At 34.9% G+C, this 14482-nt stretch overlaps 1 protein-coding gene across 1 annotated transcript; it reads left to right on the forward strand.

Moving 5' to 3' along the window:
* The first annotated feature begins 5737 nt into the window (after window positions 1-5737).
* LOC132714207 (uncharacterized) lies at window positions 5738-11454 on the forward strand. The gene is made up of 2 exons (XM_060697005.1): window positions 5738-5887; window positions 10563-11454. The coding sequence occupies exon 2, from the start codon at window positions 10873-10875 to the stop codon at window positions 11452-11454; it is 582 nt and encodes a 193-aa protein (XP_060552988.1). The 5' UTR covers window positions 5738-5887; window positions 10563-10872.
* Window positions 11455-14482: the final 3028 nt, after the last annotated feature.

Raw genomic sequence — 14482 nt, forward strand, 5'->3', positions numbered from 1 at the left:
AAATTCAATGTTAAATTTTTAAAAAATTAAAACTTAATGAAAATAGTTTCCCAAATTTAAAGTTTTCCTCTGTAACGTCCGTCGTCTTTGGGTTCCCCAAAAGAAAAGATTTCCCTCCAAAGGAAAAAAATCGTCGCTTTTCTTTAAGGGTTGGAAGGTAGAAATAATCGTTCCCGGTCCAAAAAAAAAAAAGGTTCCCGCCTTCGAAGGTTTAAAAAACGAAATAATGGAAATTTGTTTGATTTAATCACCTTTAAAAAAATTTACTTAACACTATTAAAAATTTTACAATAAAAACTGTCGGGTTTTTTGTTTTTTTAAAAAAAAGGCCCCCGAATTTTTTTTTTTTTAAAAAATTTCAAAGTAAAAAAAATCCTTTATTTTTACATAAAGTTTTTTTCCAAAAGATAAAAAAATTGATACACATTTTTAATTCCCCAAATTTTATCTTGATTAAAGGATCAGTTGAACAAAGATCAAAATCAGTGTCCCCAAGGATGTTCAATCACTATGTAACACAGTAAAAATTTTGGGAGTTGAGTGAAATTCAAATACTTTTTACAATTAAACTTTTAATATATGAAAAAAGATAAAAGTCTATAAAACTCACACGTAATCTGTAAATTAATAAAATCCAATTCACTTATTTTCTGAGAATCTTTCATTCAAAAACCCAACCCGGGGTTTAAATTTAAAAAACTTTTCAGCATTTTCGGCTAAAAAGGCTGCGGGCCCCCTTTTCCCCGTTGGGGGCCATTTTTAACTCCTTTTTAAATTTTTCCCTTTTTTAAAGGGGGAATAAAAGTCAAGGATTTGTAGGTTCTAATTCTTCTTTTTTTTTCTGTTGGACCCCCATTATCTTAGACAAGACCAGTTTTAAAAAAAATCAAACACTAAGTAACCCCACTCTAAAAAACATAAAATTAAAACATTTTAAATATATATTACATTTAACATTCCCTTAACTTTCAAAACAATCAATCACAATATCAATCATATTCATTCCAAAATGGCTTTTAAATTTAAAATCAAAAATTTTAATTACAAAACATAAAAAAACGTACATTTTACAAACAAAAATATCACACCACCAGTTTTTTGGAACAAAATGTTTTAAAATCAAAAAAAAATTTCCAATATACCCTCCTCTCTCTTTTCCCCTCCCGTGTGCTTTACTATTCCTGCAAAATTTTAGTAAAAACAATGTGCCCCTAGAGTTTGAATAAAAATGGATTTTTTTATTTTATTTTAATTTTATTGAGAAAAGAAAGATATGGGTACTGCCAAAAAAAATTTTAAAAAAAAAAAGTTTTTTTAAAAAAGTCCAAAAAAAAGACACAGCAAAAACCCTTTAAAAAATTAAATTTAAAAAAACTATTTTTATAATTTTAAATTTTTAAAAAAACATTTTAAAAAAAAAAATCTTAATTTCTTTTGGGAAAATCAAAAAAGCAGTTTAAAAAAATTTCAATACCTTTTTAAAAATTAAAAACTGATATTCCATAAACACAAAAATTTTTAAAAACCATGAGGACAATTTGGACATTTCTCTTCCCCGAAAAAGTGGGGCTTTAACGAAACACAAAAAGTCCCCATGACAAAACTGGGGGGAAAACATAACCACTGACCCTAGAAAAAACACGGTTCCCAAAGGGGAAAAAAATCTCTTAAAAAAGACATATAATAAAAGACTGAAGATTGTTTCCCTTTTTTCATATTGTTAATGTTTCCAAATTTTACTATTTTTTTTTATTTTCGCAAAAATCCAAAGATTTTTATAAAATGTGTCAAAAAAATTTAAAAAAAAAACAGTGTGCTTGAAATTTTTTTTCGGAAAAAGGGAAAATTAAAAACTTGGGCTTAAAATAAGTTTTTTAAGTCCAAGATAAAAAGAAACAACATTTTTTTCTTTTTGTTGTTAGTTAAGGAAATAAATTAAAAATCCAATTACAACCAAAAAAACAAAAGAACAATTAAAGGTTTGGCAAAAAATTTTAAAAAAAATAAAAGGGGAATGGCCGAAATATCCCAAAAAATTCCCTTTTTTTTTTATTTCTAAAAAAAATTTTTTAAAGAACTCCCGGTTCCCAAAAATTTTTTTTTGCCATTTTTCGGATTTAATTTTTTTTTTTTTTCAATGAATTTTTAGTTATAAAGAAAGGATTCTGTAAGGAAGACAAAAAAAAACTGTGGTTTTCAATTTGGGGTAAATTTAATGACCCAAAAAATTTTCGGTCAGCGCTTATTCCCCACTTAAGGGGAAACCAAATTTTTTTAAACATGCCCCCCAAAAACCAAATTTTTCACATGCCCTAAAAACTTTAAATTGTTGCCCTTTACAACCCCAAGAAAAGAAACACAATTATTTCTGAGCAAATTTTTAAGCCCTTTAAAAATGATCAAAAATTTACATATTTTTTAAACCCAAAGTATATTAAAAAAGACTTAACACTATTTTTAAAACCCTTTTTCCCGGGAAAAAATATAAGGGCACGTTTATAGTTTTAAATACATAGACTTAAAATTTAAATTTTTAACCCCCAATTTAACAATCGCTTTTGTTTTCACTTCAGTGAATACTAAATTAACATGAATATCATTATGAAATCAGTGTTATCTGATTCACTGATGATGTGTTATTATTTAATTTATTTTACGTATACAATGTAGACCAGTATTGAAAATATCATATTTCATTTCCTTTTATTATAGAAATTTAGTTTAAAGCGAGTATGAAGTATGTATGAAGCAAGGATTAACATTTCTAAAGTATGTTTATAATGAACCATGAATGTTTACTACACTGCAATCTCAGAGATTCTTTTCGGCTTACGACCTATAAGCTGTTTATGGCTTCAAATATTTCTTGAATGGTAACAACAGTCCTTGTTCTATGGCACAAAAGTGTGACAAAATAACTTCTGATAGATTCACGTATTATATTGTATTTAATTATATGATCTAAATATAGATGCAATCTCATTGGTCCAAACGGTAGTCAACTGAACTATTCATTAAATCATATATATTCACCGGGTGAAGTATCAAATTCACTGGCTAAATTGGATTTTCCAAGTTAAAAATAGATTTAGACTCATATTTAATGACCATACATCGTAGACTGTTAACTGCGCGTGCGTATAAAAAGTAAGTGTTGCGTTTTGTTCTTAATGTCATATTTCTCAATGACAGTATCATTTCGTTACTATACACTCAGAGGCACTTATGACCCGACACTTACATTTTTCGGTATAACTTGGTTATTTGTGAACAGATTTTGATCAGTTTTTGAACATACACAAATTCAACATATCATACGTATTTATCTAAAATTATACTTCTAATTCATTAACAAGAAAATAGAGAAATTAACAAAACAAATATGTTACTGCAAAATGAAAAATGACTGTAAATATCGTAACACAATGAAAAGTCCTTAAATCCTACTGATTCCGTATAATAACCAGTTCTAATACTTTCCGTGTCATCCAATGACTATAAAAAAGTGTAAACACCTGTCTCATGGTTATGACGTAGTGAAGGCTTGGGGAATATTTCTCAATTCCGGAATAAGGGCTTCCTCGAGTTCCATCAAGTCCTGCATTCCAAGACACCAGATCTAAACATAACACTTGTCGGCTGAATTGAACAAGCGTGTGAGAAAGCGGCCAATTTGCATGGAACTCTAGCAAGCCCTTATTTAGATATGTTTATGCTGTTATAGCCAATTGGGAGGACATACAAAGTGTTTGAGCTGGTTAACATACAGCTTTAGCGGGATTCAGAGACTGTTCATTGTGTTACGATTTTTAGTCATTTTGTGATTTTTCATTTTACAGTAGCCTATTTCTTTTGCTATTTTTTCTATTTTTTTCAATGAATTGTTAATATAATTTCAAGTAGTATGTATGATATGTTGAATTTTGTAAAGTCCAAATTTGAACAAAATCCGTTCACAAATAACCTATGTATACAGAAAAATGTCAATGTCAGTGCCTCTGAGTGTAATAGTTAAAAGCGGCACCGCAATGATGTTAATAAACTTGAATAACATTTATTTGTGCATCGTTCTCGTAGTCGTTGAACGACTGACGTCATTTTGTCTACAGTTCGTCTTTTTCCCGCGCGCTTTAATGAAAATAGACAAACGTTGTGTTTTGCATTTCATTATAAGGCTTAAAGCAGCAGGACTCTAGAAGGTAACAGAAAAACTACCGTCGTAGTAATCCTCAAAAACATTTATATATAGTTTAAAGAAATGGTAATGACACTTCAAAATGTTCACATTTTAACATCCTTGTTATGAAGAAAAACATCTTGCTTTTCCGCCAACGGGATATACCTTCTTTTTTATCGTACGAAATTCCTTTATCCGTTTTTGTTCTAGTTCCATATGATTGTTCAGGTCAGTATGTCGACCAGTGATCCGGAACGCACAGACTCACATAGATGGAAACGAATAAACTGCTTTGGTTTTGATATTTATAGTATTTTGTGGCACTAAAATATAATTGATTAATTTTATAATATATATGATGGCAAATATATCGATTTAAACTTTAGCTTGAAATATGATTAGGGCCTAACCATTGACGGCAATTGATATACGACCCCGGGGGGTACCGGATACCAGGATTTTACCGAACCACTGCTGTTACACATGACCAAATTGAATCAATTATCTTCTATTTGTACATGCTACTGCGTTAGTTATGAAGTAGATTATGCAGAGAAGAAGCACGGTATATTTATGCTTTTGTCAACATTCTTTCTTGAATAAAGATGCGTGCGAGTGTTTGCGTGCGTGCGTGAGCGTGTGCGTGTGTGTGTGTTTCTCAATTGTATAAAAGCCGCATTATTAGCTTATAATTTTTTTAATGTAATTATTGTATTTATTTATCTTAAGCGAATATCACTCAAAGCTAGATAGTTAAATCAAAATGTAAGTTGTAACATGACACGTTGATTGTTTAATTCTCTTATAACATGTACTGATTTGGTTTCATATCTCTTGTGAAAGTATCTTTTTTAATCAGGTGAACTTCTAAAAGCCTATTATGTATAGATACCATTGGCGTGACATCTTGAATTATTGCATTTACTTTTCAATAACCACATGCTGATCCATGATCTATCAAATCTATAAACATTAATATATATTTTTACAATTTGTAAAGTGCACTTTATTAGCTCACCAGAACCGAAGATTCAGGGTGAGCTATAAGTATCAAGGGGGGGGGGGGGGGGCAGCCGTCGACCGTCGTCATACGTCAACAATCGTCTTCTTCTCTGAAGAAGATTACTTCAAATTTGGTCTGTAGTATCGTTGTGACAATCACACTTAAATTTGCTCCTGTCATTTCAATGAGCCCCTTTTAGGGGTCAAAAGAGCTAAAAAAATAGGAAAAACCTTTAAACATCTTCTTTTCCAAAACTTTGTCTGTAGCGTTCTTGGGTAGTCTTTTATCATGACTGCTCATATTAATTGGACCCTAAATATGTATTTTAGCCTAAAAAAAGCTAATAACTATGCTTTTTTAAAAATATTTGGTTTTACAAATCAAGACGTTTATTATTAAATATTTGTAAAAATGAAAAGAAACAAGTTCTGTATTTGATGAGCAATAGGGATCGCAAGAAAAGCAAACAATAATGATACCGTTTTAGCGGAATTTACAATAATATCTTGGCTAAAGGAACCGTATAATTACAATAGGATTATATAAAATGCATTTGTTTTATGAATTAACGTTTATGATTGTATCTTTCTTTTGCAGGTCTACAGGAACCATGGATTTGATAGACACGCAAACATTTGGCTTTGTTATTGCGTTTCTCGTCGCTTTTGTCGGATTGGTCATAGCATGCTCAAAACGTTTTCCAAACGGTAAAATGATTTCTTTTTTCTTATATATTAATGCGTATAAGTTTAACAATAAGGGACATCCGTGGTCGAGTTGTTATGGTCGTTAACATCAAACACTTGCCCCACTACGTTGCGTTGTGGGTTCGAAACCCACTAAGGATGTGGTGATTTGATATTTATTTCATGTATTGAATCTATCCAGCTGGCTTACGGAACGTCAGTGATGATACTCACTTGCCTAAAGCAATACAAGGTGGGGTATTTTAGGTCTCCCTCAACAAGTAAAGCTTGAAACTTGCCACATGAACTATATAGTGATTGAAAACATATCAGCCAAATCAAGAAACTTATCTGATGATGAATATCAGGTTTTGCAGAGATATACAATAAAAACAATTTGGGAATAAGGAAGTAACGGCTATGATATGTCTATTATTCTCAGGTTAAAACGATATTTTTAGTTCATTATGAACGAATTTTGTGCGTCTGATTACAACAAAACATTATTTTCGGACACCAGTACCCCCTTTTTGGTGTGGAGACAAATACAGGTAAACTAATGAGGGTATTACATTAAATATATAAATATAACGGTTATTTGTTTGGGTTTTATCTTATGGGCCATTTATTTTCAATTAGAATATAATTTTGAATTAGGACCACAAATGGACACGTGGATGTCACTGATCAGAACTTTTCACAATGTAGAGAGTATGTTTAAGCGGCCGGATAGCTCAGTCAGTAGAGCAGTAGAACGGTATTTCAAGTTCTATTTTCAAGTTCTTGTTGTCGAGTCCCTGTCAGGCTGCACGGTTTTTATATACGTGTGACATTTGGTGCCAAAGGTGGGTAACCGAGAGAAATTCCAGCGTAGCGGGGGAGCATGGCATTATTCAGAACTTTTCACTTTTTATTGTAAGAGGTCGAAAAGCTTAGTCGGTACGGCCATGAAACGGTATCCGATGGTCCCGGGCTCGAGTCCAGCTCAGGCTGCACATCTTTCTCACCCCGTGACATGAAAAACTACATGCGCATTGATCATTATCCTCTTCAACTCTTGCTAATTCACAGATATATATTCAATGATCAAAAAGTCGTTTACGTTTACTTCAATCACATATCAATTGCTTGATTTAATAATGTTTTGAGCTTATTTTTGTTTATTTTCTTTATCCTAGTGCTGACTTTTACATATTCATGACAACAAACATTTCTAAAAATAGACTACATCAAATGACAATGCATGAATTGAAAAGAACTGTATAAGGGTCTAATAGCTTTTCAATTTTGTTCAATACTAGTTCATACTTAAATTTGTAAAATTTACTGTTCAATATTTGGCTTAATTATGTTTACCGGAAATCAACAGATCTTTTTAATCGATGCACATTTCGATGAATCAAATGAAGTTGGTCCCTCGTGAATAATATCTGGACTGCAGGAATACCCTCTTTTTATATGACATTGTATTATATATAATTTGCTTGGGTAACACATGATAAGTACTGGAAGAGGACCCGTCCTGACTTTGGGCGGGTTGTGTTGGGGCTACCTTTATCGAAACCGTTAATAACAACAGCAGTTGAATTTTGTTTAAGTTTTGTTTTACAAAGGGATTTAATAATAAGACAGGTTTAATTATTCAAGAAGTCAGTAGGTTAGATTGGGAACAATATTTATTGGATTTTTATGTCCGTAAGATACACCTTGATTCATTTTACATTAAAAACTCTGGAAAGTTGAAAAAGCATATTTCATATTTGTAGCCAAAATAATGGCTACATACATTTCCACAAAAGTATGAGTGCTGAAACTGAAAGTTCAAAATTTTTCCAACATTCAAGAAAGATAAATTTGTCCAAAATCATTGAACCATGACCAAATTCAAACTTAAACTGCTTATTCCTAAGATGTATCTATATTATTTTCAAAGTGAAAGGGACATAACTCTGCCAAAAATCATCGAACCATGACCAAATTTAAACTTGACCTGCGCCTTCCTTTGACATATTCATATGTCATATGGGTAAATAATGAACAGAAACTGTAATTTCATATTATTTTCAAAGTGAAAGGGGCATTACTCTGCCAAAAATCATTGAACCATGACCAAATTCAAACTTGGCCTGGGCATTCCAAAAACTTATCCATATGTCAAATTTGAGTTGAATGTGTTGTACCGTTGGGGAGATAATAAACAGAAACTGAAATTTTCATATTATTTTCAAAGTGAAAGGGGCATAACTCTGCCAAAAATCATCGAACCATGACCAAATTCAAATTGACCTGTATTTTTCATGATATATCCATATGTCAAATTTGAGTTAAATGTGTTGTACCGTTGGGGAGATAATAAACGGAAACTGAAAATTTCATATTATTTCAAAGTGAAAGGGGCATAACTCTGCCAAAAATCATCGAACCATGACCAAATTCGAACTTGACCTGTATTTTTTCATGACATATCCATATGTCAAGTTTGAGTTTAATGTGTTGTACCGTTGGGGAGATAATAAACGGAAACTGAAAATTTCATATTATTTCAAAGTGAAAGGGGCATAACTCTGCCAAATATCATCGAACCATGACCAAATTCGAACTTGACCTGTATTTTTTCATGACACATCCATATGTCAAATTTGAGTTGAATGTGTGCAACCATTACTAAGATAATGAACGGAAACTGATGATGACGGAATGACAGAATGACGGAAGGACGGAATGACGGAAGGACGGAAGGACGGAACAGGGTAACACTACATGCCCCGGCCATTACATGGCGGGGGCATAAAAATCATTCGCGTAACCGAGGTTTAATTTGACAAACGACTTGAAATTTAGAGTATATGATAAGTCATTTTGTCGTAGCATATTTCCTCAAATTTTAAGAGCACATTATATAAACATCACTAATTGTGTCATTGTCTCATGATTCACATATCTTAACAGTTCCTTAAGCTTAAACATATTTGAGTGAAGTGTGTTATATTCAATTATATACCGTTTCCTTACAACTCTGTATCTCGCACATATAAGCATAAGGTGAAATTCGTCTGCTTCCTCGCCATTTTATCATATTTGACACTGTCCTGTCTATTATATTATATACCAATAATACACGTTTGACATTTATATCACTTCTCCATTCCTGAAGAAAACAGTCAATCACAATCTTTTTAAAACATGGAATCACATTCTTGTATATTTCCCAAAGATATCCATGTCGATGTTTCCTAATAAAACTTTAATCTTATATGCCCAGTTCTTTTAACCATTAGTAGCATAATTTGACAGCTTCCTGCATGCGTTCTTGATGATTCAATTTATGGTATTTAAGTCTGTAATTTAGAACTTGAATATCTCTACAAGACGATTAATCTAAAGTGGATAGCAACCTGACTCTCCATATACAGAATCATAACACACTGGCATTTTAGCAGTAAGAAGTCTTTTACAAAACCTTTACTGCACTCTTTCAATATCTTTCGCTTTTTGATTACCCAACACCTCTGCTACATTACTTAATTTACATGTCACAAATAAACCAAACAGTTGTCATTGAATTTTGGAGTAGAATCGAATTCACGAATATTATAGGGTTAACGCACGTTTTTCCGTGTTATAACGTCTGCAGAGTCCCGAGGAACGGTTGGTGGCCGAGCCCGGTAGGGCGAGGGCTCCAACAGTTCTGAGGGACTCTGCAGACTTTTATATCCTACTTAAATAAGTGTCCCTTCTATTATTGATTTATATCCTACTTTAATAAGTGTCCCTTCTTTTTCCTACTGTAATCTCACTTTTGTTTTGAATTCCTACTTTTTAAGCACTCAACAAATTTGCAAACATAATTGTACTTATAAATCTGTGTTAAGTATCAATTCAGGATTGTAAGAATCTTTCACCTGTAGCACAAGACCTTGCTGGCTGTCCAACATGCTATTTCACGTTATCTGTGACAGTCGGGTAAAAGTCACACTAGCTTGTATGGGTTCTCTTCACATCCACGGTAACAATTTATTTTTGATTTATATCTTAATGAAAATGGCCAAATGCTTGCAAAATTGTATACACTGATATTGAACAACTTAGAAACACTGATTTGTTTCGTTTTGCATAGTCTTTTACAGCACTGAAATGACATCTATTGATTTCAATTCAGAATCAAATCTGAATATTAATTCTATAATCATGTTATTCAAGAGAATATAGCCTTTACCAAAATAAGTGAGTGCAAAACATAATAAAAAATCCAAAAATATCATACATTCAATAATGTTGAAAATAGTTATAAATAAGAAAACAAATGGATCTTAAGACACATAGGACATTAAGAAATTATAAACCGGTAGTTTACTCTATTGAGCTATAGAGGTCAGAAAATTATTTCATAGAAACAAATCATCTTTAATCACATCTTACTGCGTGCATCTCACGAAATTTTTCGAAGATTGATAAATTGTGTGCATTGACCATGAAATCAGTTTTGCAATTGTTAGGTTAATAAAATCAAAGAATACAAATCATTATGTATTTAATTAGGTAAGACAGCTATATATTCCTACTTTTTTGGTAAATGTTACTATTTTTTTCTACCAATTACCTACGTTTTGGCAAAAGTCATGTTTTTCATGTTTTACAGTAAAAATTATAGAAATGAATGCTTTTTAACCAAAAGGTTTTTATTTTTTATATTTAGAGAATATAAGACGATCGACTCAAAAGACGAAAGGACCTGTCAAGTTTGAGGATCATGACCAACCGTCGCTACGTAATAGGCGGCCAACAACTATACCAAGGGAAGCCACGCCGATAATGTCTTCGGTTGGTACACCTCTACCTAGGCAACCTTCATCTACGTCAGCAGCACCCAGACCTGCTCCTATGCCACATACCCCACAGCAATAGCCCTTTCACCCAAGACAATAGATCCTTCACCCACGACAATAACACCAACAACCCCTTTAAGGGGACCTACACCGACGCCAAAGACTCCTACACTTCCGGCTATGCCACCTACATCAACGCCAAGAACACCTACATCCACGCCAAGATCTCCTACACCTCCGGCTATGCCACCTACATCCGTGCCAAGAGCACCTACACCTCCGGCTACGCCACCTACATCCACGCCAAGAGCACCTACATCCACGCCAAGATCTCCTACACCTCCGGCTACGCCACCTACATCCGTGCCAAGAGCACCTACACCTCCGGCTATGCCACCTACATCCGTGCCAAGAGCACCTACATCTCCGGCTACGCCACCAACATCAGCGCCAAGAGCACCTACACCTCCGGCTACGCCAACCTACATCCAAGCTAAAGAGCACTACACCTCCGGCTACGCCACCTACATCCAAGCCAAGAGAACCGACACCTCCGGCTACGCCTACTACATCCACGCCAAGAGCACCTACACCCTCCGGCTACGCCCACCTACATCCCACGTCAAGAGCACCTACATCCACTCCAAGAGCACCTACACCTCCGGCTACGCCCCTACATCCATGCTAAGAGCACCTAAACTTCCGGCTACGCCACTATACATCCAAGCCAAGAGCACCTACACCTCCGGCTACGCCTACTAACATAAAACGCCAAAGAACCACCTACATCCACGCCAAGATCTCCTACACCTCCGGCTATGCCACCTACATCCGTCCAAAGAAGCACCTACACCTCCCGGCTATGCCACCTAACATCCGTGGGCCAAAGAAGCACCTACATTCTCCGGCTAACCACCCAACAATCAAGAGCTGGCCAAAGCAGCACCTACACCTCCGGCTACGCCACCTACATCCAAGCTAAGAGCGCCTACATCTCCGGCTAACGCCACCCTACATCCGCCAAGAGCACCTACACCTCCGGCTACCGCTAACTACAATCCACGCCAAAGGAGCCACCTACACCTCCCGGCTACGCCAACCTACAATCCACGTAAGAGCACCTACAATTTCCACCTGCCAAGAGCACCTCACACCTTTCCGGCTACGCCCACCCTACAATTCCATGCTAAAGAGCACCTACACCTCCGGCTCCGCCAACCTACATCCAAGCCAAGAGCACCTACACCTCCAACTAGCCAAACCTACATCCCACCGCTAGAGACACCTACACCCTCCGGGCTACGCCACCTACATGCCACGCCAAAGAGCCACCTACCACCTTTCCGGGTACGCCACCCTACATCCAACACTGCAAGAGCACCTACATCCGAGCAAAAGAACACCTTCACTTCCGGCTACGCACTCCCCCCCCCTACATCCACACCAAAGAGCACCTACACTTCCGGCCCCTTTGCAACCTAAATCCACGCCAAAAGGAGCACCTACATCTGAGCCAAGAGCTCCTTTCCCTCCGGCTTCGCCTCCTACATCCAACGCCAAGAGCAACCCTACACCTCCGGCTAAAAACGCCACCTAACATCCACCCAAAGAGCACCTACATCTACACCAAGAGCTCCTACACCTCCGGGTACGCTACTACCTACCATCCAAGCCAAAGTAGCACCTAAACACCTTTCCGGCTACCCAAACTACATCTAACGCCAAGAGACATCCAAACAACGCCATAAGGGTTCTCCTACGCCTGCCAGCTAACGGCCACCTACATTTTCCACCGCCCCAAGAGCACTAAAACACATCGCAAAAGGGCTCCTACACCTTACGGCCTAATGGGCCAACCTATATCCACGCAAAGAAGCACCTACCACCCACACCAACGGTTTCCTACACCTCTGGCTAACACGCCACTTAACGACCCACACCAAGAGCGCCTACACGTCCGGCTAGGGCTCTTTCACCACCGCCTGTGACACCCATAAACAACAAACAAAAGCGGAACCATTGGCGCAGCAACTGGGCAAAGGGAACAAGGTAAGAAGACAACCGAGACACAACTTAGTTTTCTAAGCCATGTAACGGAAAGTATACTCTCAAACTAATAAAAATTACACCAGTGTCAAAAAAAGTTGATCCGTCCATATTGATGCAAAAGTAATAACAATAAACGTCATTTCTCCGAAAAAACGGACAAAAATGTTATAAACGGGGAGCGTAAATTTAAGTGTAATGACCATTAAATACAAAAAAAACTATTACCTTTTGAAGAATGGTCAAGTTTTTTAAAATAGTATATGTAAGCTTCTGACACAACAGAAATACAGGATATTTAGATAATGGTTAATTTTACTAGGACTACAATCTAAGCGTCACTTGTGTTTTAGAGTGAAAAAAGTTATGGCTCAAAATATCAGAATTAGGCAAGCGTAGAACTCAAATTATCTCTTTCTTAGTTGTAATTATGAATTTTTTTGTATGGGTCGGAGCACAATAACTATTTCTGATACGAGATGATTTCAATTATAGAATATTGTTCAAGTAGAAGTTTTGCACTTATCGTCATTGCATTAATTGAAGTGGAAACAATCGAGTTCGATGGTAATTGAGACAGACATATAAGACATATGAAAGTACAGGGTCCAAATAAATATTAGATTGTGACTACCGAGTCATTGAATATAATGTGATATTCACCGGCAGTTGACATATTCACAAGGGCAACAGATAATCTTTTTTATTGTTATATACAACCTGGGTTATCATTTTTATAAAAAATTTTTTTTCCCAAGGCCAGGCCCAAAATTAGCAGCTTTAATTTAAGGGAAAAACAAAAAGTGCCGGTACCAAAACCAATTTTTTTCATAACTAATTAAGTTTTAAAAAAAACTTAAATTACCCCAAACAAATCAACACACAAATAAAAAAAAAATTTTTTAAAAATATTTGAAACAGTTGATTTTTAGTAAAAAAAATTTCAAGACAATTTTTGATTTCCAAAAAAAATTCAATAAAAACCTTTTAAAAGGTAAATCCTTAAAAAAAATGAACAGGAGTCCCTCCCTTTAAAAAACACTTTTTTAAATATAATTTTAAAAAGTTACCCTTTATTTTTTGGGGCCCCAAAAACAATGTGGGCCTTAAAAAAAATTCTTTTAAACTTTAAAAGAATTTTTTTGTTGTGGTTTTTTTCGGGTTTTAAATTAATATTTTTCCAAATTTCCACCCCCTTTTTTTCTTTAAATTTTTGGAGGCTGGGTAACAATCATTTTCCCTTTTTTTCGGAAGGGCCCGGTTAAAAAATGATTTTTCGAATTTAAAAACAAAAAAAATTGGTAAACTAAAAACAAATTTTTCCCAGCATTTCCAATTTTAGAACATTTTAAAAATTAATTTTTTGGTTTTTTTTGACAAATTTATAACATGAAATTTGTTAATTACATATAACTCATTTTTAAGACCTTTTTTCTCGTCCGAAAATTTAACATATTCTGTTTTTGCCAAATGCCAAAAACAGTACCGCCTTTGGGGGCTGGTTTATTTTAAACTTTGTGGGCCCTCCGCGTTTTGCCCGATTAAACAAAACTTCTTTTTGGCCCGCGATTACATTTCAAAAACTCAATTGAACAAAATTTTTACCAAATTAAAAATAGGAAAAAAAATTTAAATCGTGGTTAAGTAAAAAAATTTAATTTTCTTTCGGAAAAGAATAAAAAAATGGGCCAAAAAGCCAAAAATGAAAAAAGGGGAAAAAAAAGGCCTCCCCCTTTGAGGCTTT

The sequence above is a fragment of the Ruditapes philippinarum genome, unplaced genomic scaffold, assembly GCF_026571515.1.
Source record: "Ruditapes philippinarum isolate M1 unplaced genomic scaffold, ASM2657151v2 ctg10205_1_1_1_1, whole genome shotgun sequence".
NCBI classification, from domain to species: domain Eukaryota; kingdom Metazoa; phylum Mollusca; class Bivalvia; order Venerida; family Veneridae; genus Ruditapes; species Ruditapes philippinarum.

Coding starts and splice junctions, on each gene's coding strand:
- LOC132714207 (XM_060697005.1), top strand. CDS start 10,873: ATGCCACCTACATCAACGCCAAGAACACCTACATCCACGCCAAGATCT.